This window comes from Alligator mississippiensis, chromosome 3 (genome assembly GCF_030867095.1).
Source record: "Alligator mississippiensis isolate rAllMis1 chromosome 3, rAllMis1, whole genome shotgun sequence".
Classification (NCBI taxonomy): domain Eukaryota; kingdom Metazoa; phylum Chordata; order Crocodylia; family Alligatoridae; genus Alligator; species Alligator mississippiensis.
The window spans coordinates 283,203,988-283,225,069 of NC_081826.1; the positions used below are offsets into that span (position 1 = coordinate 283,203,988).

General features: G+C 41.6%; 1 protein-coding gene across 3 annotated transcripts in view; it reads right to left on the reverse strand.

The window, feature by feature from the left end:
• Positions 1–21,082, reverse strand: part of NEDD4L (NEDD4 like E3 ubiquitin protein ligase) — a 352,508-nt gene that overhangs the window by 198,170 nt on the left and 133,256 nt on the right. For all 3 annotated transcript variants that reach the window (XM_059725264.1, XM_059725263.1, XM_006268859.4), the window contains exon 3: positions 5,142–5,223. In XM_059725264.1, the coding sequence (XP_059581247.1) occupies positions 5,142–5,223 (82 nt within the window). The remainder of the gene's footprint in view (positions 1–5,141; positions 5,224–21,082) is intronic.

Below are 21,082 nucleotides of genomic sequence, written 5' to 3' on the forward strand. Positions count from 1 at the left end.
ATTTCAAGCTCTGTCCCTTTAAGTCTTCTATAGATCAAAGACATCACATACTGAACACATGAAAGCATTGAGCCTGCTCTCTCTCTACTGTTCATTGTAGGATGTGCCATTGTTCAACAAGGATCAGTCAGAAAGTAAATACCTCCAATTTTTTAGTCACCAAATATTATTGAAAAAATATTAAGCTTACATAGAAGATATGTACATCATCACTGAACATGCAACTATTTTTAAACAGTGTCCTTCTCCGTCAAAGGCCTTTTTCCACTGGCGAATAAGGCCACATATTCCAAGGTTGTATGAGGATTAGCAAAAATAACATCTACTTTTTGTTCCCCCAGCAAGCCGTTGACATGGAGGATGTTCCTGTTGCTGACTTCTTTCATAAAGTCAGAGGTCTATGTCAAGATGGTGAAGACACATGCAAAGCACATGTCCAAACAAAAACATGTCTGGTGCTACTTCTACACAGCAACACTCACCTACACACCAGCTTGTGCACCACAGAGGAAATCTCATCATTCGGATGGACAGTGCTGCCCCTTCTTCCCTACAGCCCAGAGAATGAAGGACAGATTTTTAAGGGTGGCATGTTTAGGATGACAGTGAAGCATTCATTGCTGGTTTTGTGACAGTGCCTGCACAAGGAAAACATCAGGATACACACCCTTGTTCTCCAGTAGAAAAGGCCTCTGGCAAGGAGAGACTACATTGGAAAACAGCTGTGTGTTCAGCAGTGCTGTACACAGTTTTTTGTACAAGTTTAATATTTTTTCAATAATACTTGGCTGAGAAAAAAAATAGGGCCTATGTCTTTCTGAAAGACCCTCATATCTAAGTTGGGCTTTCAGGCTCAGTTGCATATATTCAGGCATTCTGTAGTCTAGATTCTTCCAATACTCTCCAATCTGGACCGTGCTTTATGTAAGTCAACAGCTAAATTACACAAACTAGTAAATCTGGTTCACTGAACCCTATTAATCTGTTTGTGCAGTTTCCCTGTGGCATACCGACTGATTTATATAACTCCCATCTTTAGTTATGCTCATCTACATCCCACACCTGCTTAATTGATCAGGTTCCTCTCTACCTTCTGTTCAGGGTCTACTGCCATGACTTCTGTATATAGAATCTCATCTATTCTCATCAGAATCTTTCTGCTGACTTAGTCCATCAATATTCAAGGTACTTTCAATAGAGATAAGAAGTATTAATCGCAAACCACCTTAGTAAGGCCTCACCCGGAAAACTCTGTACAATTTTGGTAACCCATGTTATCAAAAAATTAATTTGGACTGGAATTGGTTCAGAGGAGACTACTAAGATAATCAGGGGAAAGGAGAGGACACTATGAGAGTAGACAGGAAATGGAGGCACACATGGAGACCTTCCAGCATTTGGTAATACAACAGGGGGTAAAGGGTACAATGGAAAGATGGGAAAATGGGGTACCTTGGTAGGGGAAAAGTGACTGAGTGGCACTGAGCCAGCACTGGGGAAGAACTAAGGCAAAGATATGGAGGGTGCAGAGAATGAAAAGGACATTCTTGGCAATGGTAGGAAGGGGATATGAAGTAGCACATATCTACACTCCCCACCTCCAGATACAGGGGGATGAATGGGGGGCATTGGTATGGGTGGATGGAGACATGGATACATATAGAGCACCTGACATAATGAGGAAAGAGAAAATAGGGACCCAAGAAGGCCCTGGCACAGGAGTGGGGAGGCTGCAGTGAGTCTCTGAGACACTGGGAAAGAGGGTGGTGGTCTGGGAGGTTTTGCGGGTAGAGGAGATAGCATTGTGCACAACACACTGTGCCTAGAGAAACAGTAAAGGGCACAGCCCTCTATTGGTCTAGGCAGGATTCCTATTAGGAAGTCAGGAGTCGGATAAAATCAGAGATAATCTACAGCTCACTGAAGATCAAACAATGATAAAAGTAGATGTAAATTAAATTCCACATTAAAGGCCACCTCAAGCATGTGTCAAGTAGAGAGGTATTAAAGTGGATTTAGGAGAAGGCTAAATGTCAATTAGCAAGCACAACTATGTTTAGTTTTGGCAGGACACAGCCTATCCACTCTAAACCTTCACAATGGAAAGTACGAAGTTATGGGGAAATATTTGTGCTACCTCATACTGGTGCTCTAAGTAACAAATGAGGTGAAAAACGGAAAGAACACAATGGCTCCCTAGCACCTCCAGGTATCTGCCAGTTACTTGTAACCACTCCACTACTTTAAAACTGAAGAGCAATTACAGACCTACAGCACACTTTACTTTGCCTCTCCACTGATCTGTTGTGAAGATCTAGTACTGCAAACAGCTCCATGGGAAGAACTACTGCACCTGCACCTGGGGGGGAACCCGATTGATCTCACCAAGGTTCCTCATGGCCAAAAAGGATCGCCTGCCTGGTACTGGGGCATGACTCAGGCATTACTCATGCACACATACACCTATGACTCATTATTGTATGTGTACACCCACACAGACTGTGCATCATATTGATCATGAGTAGTCCACATTCTTCCTTACAGAGGAAACAGCCTTTTGCCCTCCTCAGGCACTTGCTTATGGGAAAACCATGCCAGCTGTAAAGGCACAGCCTGTCATATAAGAAGTCTAGAATACTTATTCCAATACTTTAAAATACTTTCTTACAGTTTTGCTTAAACCAGACATGCATTCAGTGTGCAGTCGTTCATTTCTAGCAATGGAGATTTTCCAATGCTAGAAATAATCGCAGGAGAGGGAGCAGTATAGATGTTCAGCCTGAAACCACTCCCTTTCCACTGCCCCTTGCACCTTCCAGAGTGATCCCAGTCAGAGGAAAGTGTGGGGAGCAGCAGCTGCTCCAGTCCTCCTGTTTCCATGGGGACTATAGCAGTGTGGCAAAGGCCCACCCACTCCTCACACTGGGGAACCCAATACAAGGAGATGGTGGGGAGCAGCAAGCTGCTGCTACACCTCTCCCCTATCGGTCTAAATGACCATTCATCCTGTCGCCCTCTCTGCACACCCTCTCCAGACCAGGATAACGCTAGTTTCTGGAAAGCACGAAAGCCTTTCTCTGCTACAAGCATTCATTCTCCCAAGAGAAAACCCCACCCAGGAGTGACCTCTACCAGGTAGAAAATGGATTATTTTGCTCCTAAAACAGTCATTTTATGCGGAGAGAAACCGTTTTTATGCCCATACACCCGTGGTTTCTTCCAGGAAAACTACAATTCTCCCAGGAGAAACATAACACCTGTAAATGGGTACAAGCTAACCCATAAAGCTTTACTTTTCCCTTAAAATGAATGTATACATGAAGGTTATACCAGTATAACTACATCTCCATATAGACTTTAAGCTATTTTAATAAGACTCACATAGGAAGCTAAAACTTCAGTCACATATATGTTTTCTACCACTGAAGTTAAAAAGAGAATAGTACATTCTGTTAAAAAAGTGACAGAAAGATGACATCATCATGCATCCTCTTTATGAAAACTGAACCCTCCATTATCAGAAGAAAACCTCCCACAAACCTGTATGGATTTGGCAATTAATCTCAAAACTATTTAAAGAACTAACACTTTGTGCTGTTACTATAGCAATAAAGTAGGTAGACCTATCGGAAAGCAATGAATATTTTACTCAAAGAAACTTCAGCACAATTAAGATAAATTTTGACAAGGTCTACAATTAAATTAAAAGAGCCCAAACACACATTATAAAAGCTGAAAACACAAGTTAAAACACATTTCATTTAAAAAAAACCAAACACATTGGTATGAATAGTAAACACCTGGGATAGTTAAAACTGGACCACACTATTTTTTACTTTTCACTATTCATATGCTGAGTCCCTGGCACAAAAGAAAAGCTCTATCCAGGTGAGTCCCAGAATGTAAGTAGAGAACATTTTAGTATCAGGTACTCCACTTACTCTCTTCCACAAAAGCTACTTTGTTCTGCTGTATCTTTCTCCTGTCCCAAAACTGTGCTGTGCTGTGCTGAACCAAAATATGGACAGGCTTGGATTTAACACAGAAAACTGTTTTCCCCCAAGTTCTAATCAGCTCTTTTTAACTCTCTTTAATGGAAACAACTTTATTTTGGAGGAGGTAAATGGGGAGAGGGAAGAACACTGCACAAAGCCTAACGTGACCTACAAAATGGTAACAAGGGGTGGGCCCTTCCATTGTCTTTTTATTATTTATAAAGTAAATTAAGGTGAATGCTCTCATTTTTTTTTTTTAAGTTGACCTTTAGCACTCACTTTTTTCCTTTAAAATGGAGATCATATAAAAGTAGGAAAAATGGATAATGACAGGACAAATTAGTGAAATTATGCCATTACAGGAAACAGTCATTCTAAAGATTTAGATTGTTATTGTAAAATGGCTACTTGACGTCTCAGTTTCCATTATGAATAAGGATAGCCCGTCATGACTTTTCCTTCAGTCTCTATTCAAATGATTACTTTTCCCCTAATAGCATGGCAGCTAGCCAATAATAAGAAGTATGTCACTCCTAAAATATTGGGTTTTGGATTAGCTAACTAGCTTTCCTAAAGCTTTTCACTAAAAATACCAAAATAAAAATAAGTTAACTCCTCCCCATTCCCTAAATATACCTTTAGGTTTGATTTCAGTTTCAAATACAGTTTGTCTGTTTTTTTTAAAACCCATGTCAAATATCTTTATATGACTAAAGAAAGATTTTGGAAAGAAAAATTAACCCAGAAAGGCTATTTTGATAGAAGTCAATTGTTCACATGACAATCAAGTAAAGAATATTTCATGACACTGAAACATTTTATATTTTAAAGTAAAAGAAGAATGTAGTTTCAACAAGAGGAGACATTACAAAACTGTGCGTAAAGATATCCATATACCAAAATTCGGAAAAGTAAGCTTTCCATCAGTTTTAGTACAGCAGCTGTTTTATAGTTCATAGACTACACTTCACTACAAACAGAAAGCACTGGTCCTTCAGATCTTATTTTTAAAATAAAAATGAAAAAGAATACATATAAGCTTCTATACAGTATCTTTGAATTAGTGTCGTAATAGTACGCGCAGATGAAGCATGCTTCAATATTCTTGGTATTTTTGGAATTTACTGAAATAAGAACTGCACTTACCTTTTTAATAGTTTTTGTTTGCACCAAAGCAAGTTCTCTGTTTTCATCTGCTACATACAGGGAAAGTTTCACATACGGGTCACTGCAAAAGAAGAAGTCACACTGAATAAATAGGTTTATAATTACACTGCCAACTATAACAAACAGATTATGCTGAATTTATACACTTAATCTGGTTTACAAAAATAATGGTATTAAATATTCCTAGTAAACAAATATTTACCAAAAGGCAAAATACCTGTATTATGCCTATTAAACCATTATAACTTGCTGTTGGTTTGTGGCTGATTAAGGACTGATCCTAGCCTAAAAGGTGAATGGAAGTGGCGGCTTTTGTGCATAACAAGGAAAGAGCACCTTTTCTTGAATACAAGCTGTAATCGTAGAACAGCTAGTTATTCTAACTGAAAAAAATCAACGTCCCTTTACCTGCTGTACTCAAATGACAAAACAGAACAGAAGCAAAAACAAGTTTCTAGTACTATGCTTACAATTTGCAGAACTTCATCTGATTTCCTAATGCTGCACCACTTTCACTGAACTGAAATAAATGTTTCACTAAAAGAGAGTCAGGAAGTCCAGCTGAAACAAGAAGCTACCAAAACACTAACCCCTTGAGAACAGAGGGCAAAACAGTCATTGTACACAGCAGGGGCCAATGAGGATGGAGACAGAAATTAATCTTGATTGGCCCAAGTAGCCATAATTTTAAGGAACTGTAAGGTATCTCCTAAAAATCAGTACGGGCACCAGGGAAGGAGTTAAATTAAAAAACCACAGTGGTTAGTTCACTCCTATTTTTTGATGCTCCAGTTCAGGCTGACGTTCCCTGAGCCTATCAGGCCATCTTATTACCAGACCTGATTTAGAGCCATGTCATGAGGGAACAGCTAAGCTTTATAAAAATGCTTAGCTCTCCCTGGGAATCTAATCCCCTTTTCTCATGAAATGGAGCAGATACAAAATTTCCAGGGGCGGGCACTGCCCAACTCATAACCCTCTGTCACATAAGACAGTAGCCAGCTTCTTCTCACAATGGAGATAAAACCTAATAGGAGAAGCCAAGCACCAAAGGTCACAAACATATACATTTTTTTCCTTCTCTTGAAAACAAGAAAGAGACAGGTAGGTTACCAGGGCCCTTTTCTGTTTTGCTACCTGCCTTGCCTACAGGTAGGAACCTTTTTGTAAAGGCAAGTAGTTTGAGGATAACATACAAAGTTTCCCTACCCAAACTGGGAGGTTTTCTAAGTAAGACCATTAAGCATGCAATAGGACTCCACCCCAATTACTGTGTCAGATTGATCTACCTCTTCAAAAATGCAATGCACACCTTGTAGTTCACATCTGAGAGTGACTAGAGTACTGTGAAGAGGCCTTGTGCTCAAATTTGTGCAACACCCACTGAACTCACAATGCCATAGCGTACATTAGGGTATGAACAGCAGCCTGCCTTTCATGGATGAAAGAAGCTGATCACTCCGATCCAGCAAAAGCAGTAATGCACCCTACTGCTATACAGAAGGGAAACAGGATACAATCTACACACTCCAAGCCAGAGTATAGGACTAGAGTAGTCAACCCCACCTGAAGAGGAAGGAAACAAACATACGACAGGGTACTTCTGTACCAAATTCCTCCTGTGCCTCCCTTCCAAACATCAGCACAGGTGACATGGTGCAATTTGGTTTGGTTAAAAGAAAAGTGCAGAAGACAGATCCAGATAACCATCCCTTTATTTAGAAAGATTCAAAGATTGTCATATTGCAGTCCCACTACTTTCCAAAAATTTAACTTGAAATACCTAAGTAAATTAGCGGATATATCACCGAGGTATTAGCAAATGAACGCCACAGTTTGACAACAAAATACCGCAGCAGGGTGAAGGAAAAAAAAATTCCCCATTGCACGGGCTACTACAGGAGACCCTTGCCATTTGCAGGGGGATATGTTCTCGTGATCCCCGTGAATGATGAAACCTGCTAATAAGGCACTGTGTTCATGAACACCATTTGTGCTCATAATCAGTGCCCATGGTAGATGCGGGGAGTGGGAGAAGGGCACGGCTGCTCTGGCGAGGGCGGGAGCCCGGTGGTGGGAACATAGCGGCGGTGGTGGTGGGAGGGCAGCGGCAGGAGCCTGGCAGCAGCAGCGGGAACCCAGCAGCAGCAAGCGCGGAGGTCCCAAGGAGCTCCTGTAAGTATATTTAAGATGCGGGTTCAGCATTCGTGAATATTGGAAACTATGAATGCTGAACCCACGAACAGCGAGGGTTTCCTGTATATGAATGTATGAGCTACTTAAAATGCAAATATATACAGCAGTAAGCACTAAAGCTTAAGGAAAATAATAGCATCATACCCAAAAAGATACAATTCAATGGAACTCATAGATTGTTTAATACAAGGGTGCACAACTCATCCAGCCTTGTGGGCTGGATGACCCACCTCCAGTGATGGGACAATGACTTGTCAGTGACTGCCAGAAATGCTGCATTGGCACCACTCTGGAACTCCACCACCACTTGCCACCTCTTTTCCCCTAACACAAACAACTTCAATCACCAATAGTGACCAAAGACCCCAAATTCGGCAGTGGGCAAGGGAATGGAAGGGTGGTGGTAAACAGCAGTAGCCAGTGGGCTGCAATTTAGCTTCTCCCAGCTTATGTGTCACCCGTTGGACCACCCTAACATAATGCATACTTGGTGCATCTACATGTTCATTAATGCGCCATTATTACGGTGCATTAAGTTTAGCACCTGTAATGACAACTGTAATGACAGGTGCTAAACTTAATGCGCTGTAATCAGTGCTACTGAAATTTAGTGCAAATTAATAGTCTTTTGTGATGTTTATGTGCAGTTGACTAAATCTACTGTGCATTAGCACAGGTTTTGCCTGCCATGATACTGCAGTAAAATTAGTCTACTGCACTCAGAGTGTCTCATGCTATTGTGCTAGCAAATGCTAGGGAACACAATGCAAGCACGATAGCATAATGCAAGAGGCAAAGTAAACCAGATATTCCCTGAAACCTCAGGTTGTTGTGCTAGACTTAGTCAAATATTGTATGGGAATCACAGGTCAGAAAACATTTTTCAACTTCTCTAAATGCCTCTCCATTTTCCTTTCCACAAGTCCTAAAAATAATCTACACAATGCCTTGCTTTTATTGTCTGACATCTCTCAGCACTGACTGACTTTCTCCAAATCACACTGCTGAATCAGTAATGGGCAAACCATGGCATGACAAGGCCAATTCTGACCTTGCCCATGACTTTTATGAAATCACCCGGGGCATAAAAGCAGAACCAAGAACCCAGCCTTGCTGCAGAACAGCAACAAAAATGACCTTGAGAGTACTGCAACCCCCCGGTTGAGAAGGCTGCCCCTCTCTGGTATTATGAGCATAAGTGAAGGCTTTGTTTAGTAGAAGGTTGACAGTCTGTCCTATTTGAGGCAGCCTGTCATCTTCAAGAGTGACCTTTTTTAAAGGGTCGCTCTCTCTTCTGTCACTTTACCTTCCTTTCCCCTTGTACAGAGCTCAGATGTGCTTCAGAAATGAGCAGTTCAGGAACTCCCATACAATGCAGCAAGTGAGGCTGCTAGTCAGAAGACAAAAAAGGAGGAAAAACACCAGTCCTGCAACAGGGACGGACGCACCATAGTTGGCAAATTCATTTACATGTTTTATAAAAGGCAAATGGACAGAACCATGTTTGCTAGCACTTTGCATCAGCCTTAACAGATGAGTAACAATTGCTTGTTACCTGCAACAGAGAAGAGTGCAAGATAATCAGAGCAAATAGTGACAGCCTAGAGCCCACGCCTGGTGTTTCTATAATTTTAAAAAAATAATATTATATTATTCCAAATATTTACCAACTCCCTTTCCCTCACTGTCAATTGTTTCAAGTTTAAAATAATCATTTTGTAACTATGACTACTGTTTTCAAGTTATTTTCATCCCTGCTTACCTATACAATGGAGCTGTAAGATCTATAAATCCAGTTTTGGAAAAAATGCCAGGAGACGCTGCACAGATACTAAATGATCATTTGGTTATTTAAGAAAATATTATGACAGACAACATCTGAGGCCAAAATTCCAAGCTAAAGAAGAAACCAAAATGGACAATTATAAAGACAAATCTGGAAGGTTAATTTTTTTAAATAAAATTTAGAAAAATCTGGAATTAAGAGACAGGTGTGTAGTATTAGCAATCTATGGTTATGGACATGGGCACATTCAGGAGTTTGTAGAGGGGGAGTGTGGGAGTGCTGCAGGGGTGCCTGCACCCCAGTTCCCAACCTCAGTCATATCCCCACCCTTTGTTTCCAGTGACTGAATGATCGCCTAAATTTTAAGTGAAAAGCTTAGGTTTTATCAACAAATATTCCAACTAATCTAAACAATGTTATGGTCAAAGGAAAGATGCTCTTTTCTCATGCCAAAAAGCTACACAGACCTTAAATCGCCTGAAAAGAGAGAGGGGCAGAGCACAGACCCCGTTATACCCCAAGCCCACTTCAACTCCTACTGATGTGGCGGACACTGCCACCGACCAGTTCCGAGTACCTCCTTTTCTTTTAACATTCATTTATTTGTTCTTCAGTTTAATTTTCCAGCCTCATCTCCAACTCACTCAAGTGCTTCTATTAAAAAAAATAAATAAATCAATTTTCCACTTTTAAGATTGTGGTACCCCGATCGTCCCTCTTTCCCAGACTGGTCTCCCTTCCTGGCACCTCACCAACCCAACCATGCTCCTTGTCCATTGTTTTACCCTCCCCGCCTTCTTTACCTCCTCTACCTCACCGTTCTTCAAAGGAATAAGGGATTTGGAGCCATCAAGTCCAAACCTCAGCTATGCTTCAACCACCCTCATAATCATCCTTTAAAACTCCTCATAACCAAAACCATGAGGCATGAGGTAATTGCCAAAGCCGGTATTTTTCTTTTTCAAATTAATTAAACAAGGCATTTCTGCTTGTATGCTTTACCTTTTTTTCTATCCCACTCCTCATTATTAATCATTATTATTTTCTAATTTTGATTGTAATCATTTGGGGATGGGTCCCATCTTGCTGTTCGAACAGCACTTAGATAATTACAGCACATTGCAAAATGCAAACAATAAACCTTATAGCAGTGGTTCTCAAACTTTTTTGTCCCAGGACCCATCCGTAAACATCGATGGCCAGTCCCAACCCGGTGCCCCTCACTCCTGACTCGCGGTCCCCCACTCCTGGCCCCCTGGTCCGTAGGGCAGGGGGAGGCCCAAGCAGCCCCTTCCTTGCAGGCTAGAACTCTGCCAGCTTGCAAGGGAAAAGCCACAGTTTCCACAGTTTCCTATGTTTTTCTTCTTTAAAGGAGAATCCATTTTTTAAGTTAGTTTGCGACCCATTCATATACCCTTGCAACCCACTTTTGGGTTGCAACCAACAGGTTTAGAACAGGTTTAGAAATGCTGCCTTAGAGTGACTGTTAAGGCCAGCACATAATCTAAACGGCTAATGTGCACAGTGTTAGGACTCTAGTAATGACCTGCTTTTAGCAGTTAAAACCAGCCTGTACCAAACTTAATTCCTCTTTTTCCTCCTTCTTTCAGTTTGTATAGTAATAACAATAACTGTGGCTATAGTTGAGCTTTTAAACAGATCACTGACAAAAATAAAGATGTGAATAAAGCAAATGCTGTCCTCTATGACCATGAACTGCTCAAAAGTGGTACGGACCAGAAAATATTCTACACTTCAGTTATGTTTCAGTAAAACTAACAGTGCCATATTTAATTAAACATTTCTAGTACAATACTAGCACCAGAGAGTTGCATTAAAACCCCATATAAGACTTAGGAAGCAGTGCTTCAGATCCACCGAAGGGAGTACTCACACAAAGCCAAGTATTTTTGTGAGCAAATACACAGTTTAGCACCTAACCAGTCACCACATGTACATCAGTGATTAATGGAAAGGTGAATAAGGAGTACATTAATAAAATAAAAACAGGGCCTCAGGCCCAGCTAGTTGGGAGCTGTGACAGGGAAGAAAGGAGTGGTGTGGGGAGGGGAGAAGGGGGGGAACAAAAGTGGCAAGGAGGTGACAATAGAGAGCAAAGGACAGGATGGGGGGCAGCCACAGAGCCAAATGCCAGGGAGCAGGTGGGAAAAGGGCAAGTGGGGAGGGGGCAGGGGTACAGGCACTGCCAGGGGGGCAGGCATGAGGTACACAAGCACAGGGATGGGAGAAGCAGCAAAGGTCAAACTACTTGACTTTCTCATTGCCTGCCCCTGTGCTGCAGGGCAGAAGATGAATCAAAATGACTGTCCAGTAATTAGATTCCTGACATGGAAAATTAAAACAAGTTTATAAATATTCTACAACTACAATCTAATTATTGGGGTGCTGTCTTAAATTCAAAGTTGAATTGGAGTCTTGGTAAATATAGTATGCATATGATTGCTTCTCAGTTGGGCACTGGGCTCTTCCTAGTTAAAATTTTAAAGGAGGATATAAAATATGAAAGCACAGAGAGCAAGGAAAAAGAGAAAATGGAGAAAGGGCCATATTCCACAGAGCTGACCTCTCCCAAGGATAACACTGTCCAATTCCTAAAAAAAATTCACAGCAGAGCATGCATAAAAGAACACACACAAAAGTCTACGCAGCTCCAGGCCAACAACTGGATGGAGGGGAGGGGAGGGGAAAGAGAAAATAAAATAAAAAAAAGACTCAAGTGGCTCGTTCACACAGATACAGCAACTGCTTTCTCAAGCTAGCAGCTGCCACTTAAGTAAACGGTATTATTCTTTGCTAGATCAGCCACCCTGAAGTGATTAAATAGCATGTTAAGGCAAAAATATCTAAGAAAAAATGTTATTTTCAGCTGGAGATCTGGTTGGAAAACACTGTATGACGTTTCAAATGCTCAGCCATATTATTTTCCTGTCATCTGACTAATCTCAAACATGGTCTGTGTGTATATGGCTACATTAAATGGATTCTTTGAAAAGTTATTTCAAATAAACATGCTGAGAAGAAGCAGTTACATTTCACAGAGCATGTATACATCCTTCCAAATCTATTCTCTGATCAGGAATTCCAACTCTTTTGGCATCCTGAGGTAGGACAGACATGGAGATGACACAGTCTTCTTGATAAACAAGAGAAGAGGTACCTCCATGGACAATCTATACATTTTTAGTGATTTTCTCTCATGGAATGTTCTTTACATGTTTGTACGGTGGCAGAAGCATTCTTAGCAGGAAAAATATTCAATGCCATATTGTCAGTCCCTGGTACATTAGCTAACGTCAGGTGCTACATCGTTTGATTTAAAATTTTTGGTACAGGATTAAAAATCCGCTCTAAACTGAGGCTGTGTATACACATTCAAATAACCTGAGAGGAATCTGTTTGTTCTCCTGGTAGAAAAACTAACCTGGAGACACCTGAAAAAGACATTTGAAAGCTGAGCCCCTAAAGAGCAGAGTTTGCAGTGCTGATGCTGTGCAGACAGGGAGCCCCCCTGCACACATCTCAGCGTGCTCTGCAGGTTCCCTTAGTTTGCCTAGCAACAGATAGCAGTAGTACAAAAATAGTCCTGATTGGCTAACCCAGACTGCTCAGGGTCAGCCTGTGTCTCACTGAAGCACAACATGGGATTGTGAAAGGAACATGTTCTGCTACCTGTTTGGCTGGAATAGCAGAGTCCAGTTCAAGTGACACAGTATGCAGGGAAGCAAGGGGGTAGGGCAAAGCACCCTGGGATGCTGGAGGACTGTGCTATGGCTCTTCTCAGAAGGTTAAGTTCTACAGACATTCACTCTCCCTGGAATGACTTAACCCTAGTTTCTCCCAGGTTATTTTTCTCTGGAAGCAGCCATTTTTGCTGTAGAAGAAAAATCCGGAACATCCGTATGATCTTGTTTTTTCTTGGGAGATCAGCCACTCTCCCAAGAGAAACTGAGTGTCTGTAAGTCACCTGATAAAATCACAAAAGTTGCACACCAAGTCATCTGTAGATTTCTATGTGGTGCAGTAAATCAGAACTGGTGCCTTACATTGCCATAGTATCAAAAACCATTGAGCATGTCTTTTCTGGCCATAACTATGGTCTTTAACTAAATACTACTCGACTAAGGCTTTAAAGTGTATAGTATTATTTCCGAGAAGGCCAGCGGAAAAAAGACCTTGAAAACCTTAGCCAAAACACATCCTATGCGGATATTCTGTATTTCTTTGTAACCACAACAGAATCTCAAATAAGCTCCCCTCTGTGTTTCCAAAATAGAAGCAAATGACTTCAAAAAACCTGATGCCACATTCAAATGCCATCAGTATAATACCAAACTCATTGAAGTCAGCATTTTACAACTGATTTCAAAGGGTCAAAATGTTACAACATAGCTCCACTCCTTAGCCAATGTACTTCAGTTTTCAAATCCTGTCCTTGGAGCTTATTGTTGATATAGAAGACAGAGAGAACACTATACTCATAATAGTTTACAGGACCACTTTATCCTAGGGTCTATGATTGGCTTGGATGTCACCTACACTGACATTTTAATGTTGTGGGGAAGAAGAGACTGAAATACTCTACTTAAAAATTAATCATGAGCAACAACACTAGGAAAAAATTAATGTTACTCAGTTTTTAAAGTGACTCAGTTTTAAGAGTGACTCATTTTAGTGTTATATTTCTAAATTTACCTGTTAACCATCAGAATCTATATGAAAAAAAAATATTTAGCCTTTTGGTTGTTCATGCAGTGTTCACTTCATTTATTTGGTGTTCATTATTTTCTTGGTTAAGTGATCATTTAAAACACATGGCACTGTCCCTGTTCCATCGCTGGGCTAGACAAACTTGTCTAAATAACAGAACACACATTATGACCTTGTAATTCCAAAGCACTTGTGCTAAAATAGATTAAATTGTCAGGGCTCAAAGATTTTGTATGTGCATGGTGGACAGCCAAATATTCCAAAGATGAACAACAAGCTTACGCTAATCACTGCAAACCTGGTTCTTTGCTTTGTGAAAACATTTATAAACTAGATATGAATTCAGTTAAAAAAAAAAAAACAAACATCTTCATTGTCCAAGGCAGATTAGATTTTTTTTTTGTTTGAGTGAAAACACAAAATGTACATACTTCCATTCATCTTCCCTAGTAGGAGCTGATATTAACCACCTATCTTGGATAATGGCTAGCTTCGGACAGGCAGGAACATGCTTGCGTGCTTTAACATTCATTTACGTTTAACTCTTACCATTCTCTCTAGTTTTCAAGCCATGTAATAAAGAGAGAACTTCAGTACAAAAAGAAAAGCAAAAACCTTTCTAAAGAAACAACAATGCAAAATTAGCGACAGTAGTTTAGGGGTATATATTTGGGACTCAGCTGATTAAGCACTTTGAAAATGTAATTCTAAAGCATCATTTCTACAATAAAGCAAGTTTGATCAAGCATGACATTACAGCCATTCCAGGCTATGCCAGGAGAGGTGCACGGCTAAGGTCATATCCTCAAGCATGCATAATTAAGCTTTCTGCCAAACTGCTCTTTGTCAATAACAACAGCTATTAGAGCTGAAATCGGCTGCAAGTGTTACACTTCATTGGCAACCTAATTTGAGTCTACGGGGAGTAAGCAAATGGCCTGTGTTTGATTTTAGCATGTTGAAAAATCGATCGGTAAAATCCTTATGGCAACAAGCCCTGCATAGTAAACCACATTCAACAGTGAAAATGGCAAATCCTGTTTAGCTGCTAGATGATCCAAATCTTCATTTGTTTGATTTCAACACTTAGCATCCTCACACACTGCTCTTCAGTTATTTAGCAGCTACACCACCGAGGGCCTGTTTTCAGCATCTCTTAGATTGGGAAAAACTGCAGTAACAAGAGAATTTCCAAAACCTTAGAATAAAGTTGTACTGTCCAATAAGCAAGAGCTACCAACAATTAAAGAAATAACTAGTCAGTCAAGTCAAAAAATGTTTTTTGGACAAGAAATTACAGAAGCAGGAAGTTCTATTCACTGGCTTGCAGTGGTAGGTACATGTACAGGGATTAATTTCTTATTTAAAAAAAAAGATTATGTCCTGTCACCACAAAGAAGCATTGCATCTGAGGATCTTTCATATTACACCAGTTAAGTTTCATAACTTTCACAACACCAAATTTGGCTGTGTCACATCATTTTGTGTCATACAAAAGTCTCCCTGCTCCATCTCTATTACTATCACTTATGTGCAAGGAAATACAGCTTGACCTTCACGTAGCAAGCTTTGTTATTTTTCAGAGCTAGATACTGTAAATAAAAATGAGCACATCAGATTTCAAGCAAATGACAATCCATTATGCTACACTTCATGGGAAATATTTTAACTCTCAATTTCTATTTCTTCAAAACATGGCCAATTGCTTCCTCCAGGCAGCTTTGGAAATGGAAAGATCACTACATTATCAGAAACCTACAAGACTGAAACAGCCTTTTATAAAATTCTGAAAGAGAGAGATTCATTAATGTACCCATGACTAAGTTGTTCACTCAACAATGAAAAAAGCTATTTAGCCTCTATTGTGATCTGCCAGAGGGGAGGAAGAGCAAGAAATATATGGTATCTTAAAAATATGTCCATCTGTCCATCCACCCCACACTGAAGTGGCCATAAAAAGTGCTATTCTTGCCCAACAAAGCAGCCCAGAAAGTCACATCAAGGTACATATTATCCAGAGAGAATAATTTAAAAGGGAAAGATTTATTCCCAACTCCAAGGGAATTTTTTTTTCTGGTTTTGAGATCAAATGAGTCAAAGAGAAAATGATCGTCTATTTGTCTTAAAGCAGAAGTATCAAATACCCATCACACATATTCATTTAATGCTGTGATGGGATCTGATCTCTGATCCAAACAATCATGCCTCCTTCCATGTCACGCCTGCAGGGTAGGATGTGCAATTCTGGGATCAAGGATCAGATCCTAATAATGCCATTCCTAGTTGCCAGTACAATGGGAGTTCAGGATCATAACCTTGGGCCCTCCCCCTCCCCTGTCAAGTTGAAACCTGGGTGCTTGCAGTCTGGTGTGAATCATTGCAGTCATGAGGCTGAGACTGACAATCAGCTCATTGTCAGTCATCCCCAGGACTGCACTGAAGCTAGCTGGAGACTGATGCAGTACAGGGGGCTAGGAATGACATTCATCTGATTGTGGGTCCCACCCCAGTGACTGCACTAGGGCAAGTCCCCGAGGCCCATACACTGGGACATCAGAAAACCTTATGTACAGGCCAGCCACAGTTTAAGATCCCTGAGTGCCAGGGCCCCGGGATCCAGGAAATGTTCCCCAATTCTGGGGCCTCCACGCGCTAGGGATGTCAGAAAACCACATGTACAGCCAAATGCACCATTTTAAAAGTTCCGGCACATGGAGATCCTGGGATCAGGGAACCTCTCCCAAGGTGCCCATACGGCCAGGATGTGTCACATACTTTGCTCCCTGTGACCTGGCCACAAAAACATTACATGCGTTGTGGAATAATTTTATGGCGGGTTTTCCATTTTGTTGTGTTATTAATTGCCCGAGTGTCTGGCCAGGTTACTATTTAAGACATGATTAACAGGTCAATCACTTAAGCGTAACATCTGCCAGGGGCCAAAGATCTGGCTCAAAGAACCCTATCGTTCAGCCCGCAGTGCTGTCCAAGGATCTTGGACTGGACCACCATGGTCCATGTGGCAAACAAGGCTGGGCTGTCATGCACTGAATGTGGTATAGGGGCTAGGTTTGGGGCCTGCTGCACATAGCGCATGAGGTAGGTGCAACATGCACAGCAGGTCCAGAGAACCTGTTGCATTCAGCAGCCATGCTGGATGAACCCTAGTCAGTGGATCCAGTGCATAGGGCTGGTCTGTGGTCCCAATCCAGCCTACAGTCTGGTCCTAAACAGTAAAGTTGTCTTATTAAATTGCCCAGACTGCCAGGTATCCCACATGCAGTGAAAGGAATGCAAGCTTTGGGTTAGGGCATCTTTGAAAAAGTACTGGGTCATAAATTTAAGAGGAATCATTTTACTTATCAATTTGTTTCTAATATGAAGTAACCATGGGAGCTGTTTTTTCTTTCTGTAAAAATCCTAATGGGCCTAATTTAGGTGTAGTGAAATAAGTGTTATAATTTTTTTTATGAAAGCCTCTCCAGAAGAGCATTTATCTATACTTCTTTCCAAATGATCTTTTTATATTAAAGGCCACTATTAGCATTATTGACTGGAGACAAGACTTGTACCATATCCAGGTGGTATAGATATAAAAGTCTTTAAAAATTAAATGTCAGGAACATAGCAAAAGCAAACATCTAAGTAATGAGAAACTGCAAACCAGCCTGTATTAGGCAACAACCAAAAACACGTTTACTTTCATGCTGCCTGCCCTGTTCAGAAAGGACAGAACTGACATCCTAATGAACAAAAATTATAGTAATAGGCACTAGGGCTATGCGAATTATTCCCTCGTGGCGGCTAGCAATTGGCTTGCTAGCCGTATAAGAGGCTTGAGCGGTTTCCGCCCAAGTTGGAGGACTCCACAACCATCTCGTGGAGGAGGAGAAGGAGAACTTCACATCTTGTGAAGAACTCTAAGCGCTGCGGAGGCCAACAAACCCAGTGTGTGCCTTAAGGAGGATACAGGGGCCTGATCAACCTCTAGCCTCTCCCCGTCGCCGCCTAATCCCTCGACGTACCCTTCCCTGCGCGCTTTCATGGAGAGTTGCCTTTTAGACTCTCATCGTAGTATCCAGAGCTCTTCGGGCGAGTTTTTGTAACTGCAACTTAAGCGAAGTTTTTCCTGCCTGCACCGCGACCACCTACGGTGTAAGTAAAATAATCTTTAACCAACCGCTATGCGTCCGTGCCTAATTCTAGTCCGCTGTGCTGAATTCCCCGAAAGCCTCGGACTGCTCCCGGCCCGCATAGTGAGGATCCCCTGCGCACTCGGTGGTGGACCTGGAAGTGGACTGGAAGTACTTCCGAGCACATGTAGAGGGCTCCCAGAGCTCCTGTGGGATTCTCCACGTGCCCCAGCATCACAGCAATCATGAGCCACACCTTGTGCCTCAAGGTATGCAGAAAAAAAATTTAAAGCTGTGTCTATGGCCGAATCACTGATTCTCTAAATCAGAATTGAATCTTCAGATTCGACCGAATTGAATCGGGATGGTGATCTGAATTAACAAATCTAAACACTGTCCCCTGAATCAGGCCAAATCTCAATGTGAATTGAATATGGCCACTGAACTGGGCTGAATCTCTGCCAAATCGAATCAGGGACTGAAGCTTCGCACAGCCCTAAATCCTATGCAAAGGTATTTAACTGCAATTCTAATATACTAATTGGGCTTGTTAGTTAAGTACCCTAGCAGAACACAGGCAGCTTTTATGAAATCTAATATTTCATAGATTTCATAGTCATTAGGGCTGGAAGGGACCTCGGAAGATCGAGTCCAGCCCCCTGCCCAAGGGCAGGAAGTCAGCTGGGGTCATAGGATCCCAAGATATTAGTAGCTTGATTCTACCCAAGTTAAAGGAACACTGCAACCTTAACAAAACAAAACAAGACAAGAACTGTTTTTACTCAAATCTAAGACAAGCCTTTTCCCTCCATTTAGCATATGGAAAAAAGCCCTTGTCTTCAATTTGAGTACAAAGTTGGGGGGGCCAGGGGTGGCAAAGATAGGTGCTGCAACCCTGGCCTTTGCCTATTGCAGCAGCAGCAGCTCTGCTTGGCCTTCAAACTGCTTCTTGCCTCAGACAAGAACAGGGTGGAAGCCCTGCCACAGCGGGACCAAAGGTAAAAGCTGGAGGAGAGGAAACAGAAGCAGCAGAGGGGACCAGGTATGAGAATGGCTGATGTCAGGCATGAAGGTATGGGGCGGGGGGGAGATGGGGGGCAGAGGGGAGCAGCAAGTAGCAGGGAAAGCAGGTAGTAGAAGAGGGGTGGGCAAGATGCGGCTCGCAGGCCAGATGCGGCCCGCCAAGCCATTCTATCCAGCCTCTGGGACCCTTAAAAAATTAGAAAATTAATACTAATCTGCCCTGGGCTGCCTGTCATGCGGCCCTCGATGACTTGCCAAAACTTAGTAAGCAGCTCTCCGCCCAAAATAATTGCCTGCCCCTGCTGTAGAAGGACAGGGTGTGGGGCAGAGAGCATGACAGACAGCAGGAGGAGCAAATGGTAGAGGACAGGCACAGCACGGAACAATGTGGGGAAGAAGAGGCAGGGTCAAATTTGCTTCATTTCTCCCCCTCCCCCCCCGCCTGTCCCCATGAAGCAGTGAGGGGACAACTTTAAATGACAACTCTCCAATAATTAGATTCTATACATGGAAAATTAAAATAAATGTATAAATTTTCCATGCATAGAATCTAATTATTGGAGAGGGGAGGGGTCATCTTGAATTCAGAGTCATCTTGGTTTCAGATAAGTACAAATTAGTAATACAGTAAAGTCAGGGGGTCCATTCTCTCCCTTTTTTCCCTTGCTTTCCATTTTAGTTGCCGATGGCAGCCAAAGACACCAAATTCAGCAGTGGACAAGGTGTGGAAGTAAGCAGCAGCGGCATTCAGCCCCTGGTTTCCAGAGCCATATAAGACACCTTTGCATTAAGTGAATGAAAGACGCACGGATATTTAAAGATTCCACTGTAATTAGAACATTATAGTTTTGATAGTTCAGATTGGCATCTTCCATTTAAAGGCACCAAAAAAAATACACACACACACCCCCCCAAACACACATATATATATACACATACATATGTAGATACACACACACACACACACACACACACCCCCCACCCCATCATGGTGGGGCTTTCTTCCCCTCTTACCCACCTCCACCCTGCCCCGCTCCGTTCCCACCATCAGGCCATTCACCCCGCGCACCACTGGCTGGAGCCCTGCCCCACTAGGAACCACATCCCCACCCCCCCACCCCCCGAGTGTTAGGGACAGACAGACTGGCCAAGCCATATATGGTATATATGTCTTGTGAGAAGTATGACTGGTAGAAGCCAATGAAAGCACACCCATCAATCATTTGTTAGCCGTAATGTAAAAAACAAGAGCAGATTTAGCATAACTGTTTCAGAACGACTGCTTAATTTCACCTACTGGCCTTAGTTTTGCTTACTGTATGATTGCTTGTACACTAAGAGAGCTTTTCTATTGCCAGTTCAAAGTAAGTTAAAGGGAGTATCTATTTCACTTTCTGAAATGACTCATCCCACCTCACTACATGGTCAGATGGTTGCACTGATACACTCTACTCTTAAAGCTCAGGAATTTCACTATAGTTGCTATTTGTACTTTAACATACGAACAGCAACCACCATTATATCTTGAAATGAGGTCACCTTTTACAAAGTTTTTTGCCTCAAAAATATGTTATGCTATGCCTACCAACCAGTAACTTTCTATGGAAGTGACTTATCCTTGTGGATAGTGGATTTACATCCTAGTAATTTTTCCTTCAAAAAAGTGTAATGAGATCCCATTATCATCATCACTGTGAATTGCAATTCCATTCAAACAGCAGTAGATTTTTCTTAGAAAGCTATTATTGAAGCAAGAGGATACCAACCATTTTCCTCCTTAGAATTTTTCATTTAAACTACACTATACTATAACAAGGATCATTACATATACGCTTTTCCTTTCCAACAATCCATAAATAGTGACTTTTGTCTCCAAACATTACTTTGTTATTGCCAACATTGTCGTTCTAGTCTATAATTTAAAAAAACATCACATATGGTGCTTTCCTACCTCCTCTCATGTTTGGCATGAGTTATGTCAAAGAAAATGAGGAATGGGACATGGTTGATGGGTATGTCATCATCGGCTACCACATCTATTTCAAGGACTATTA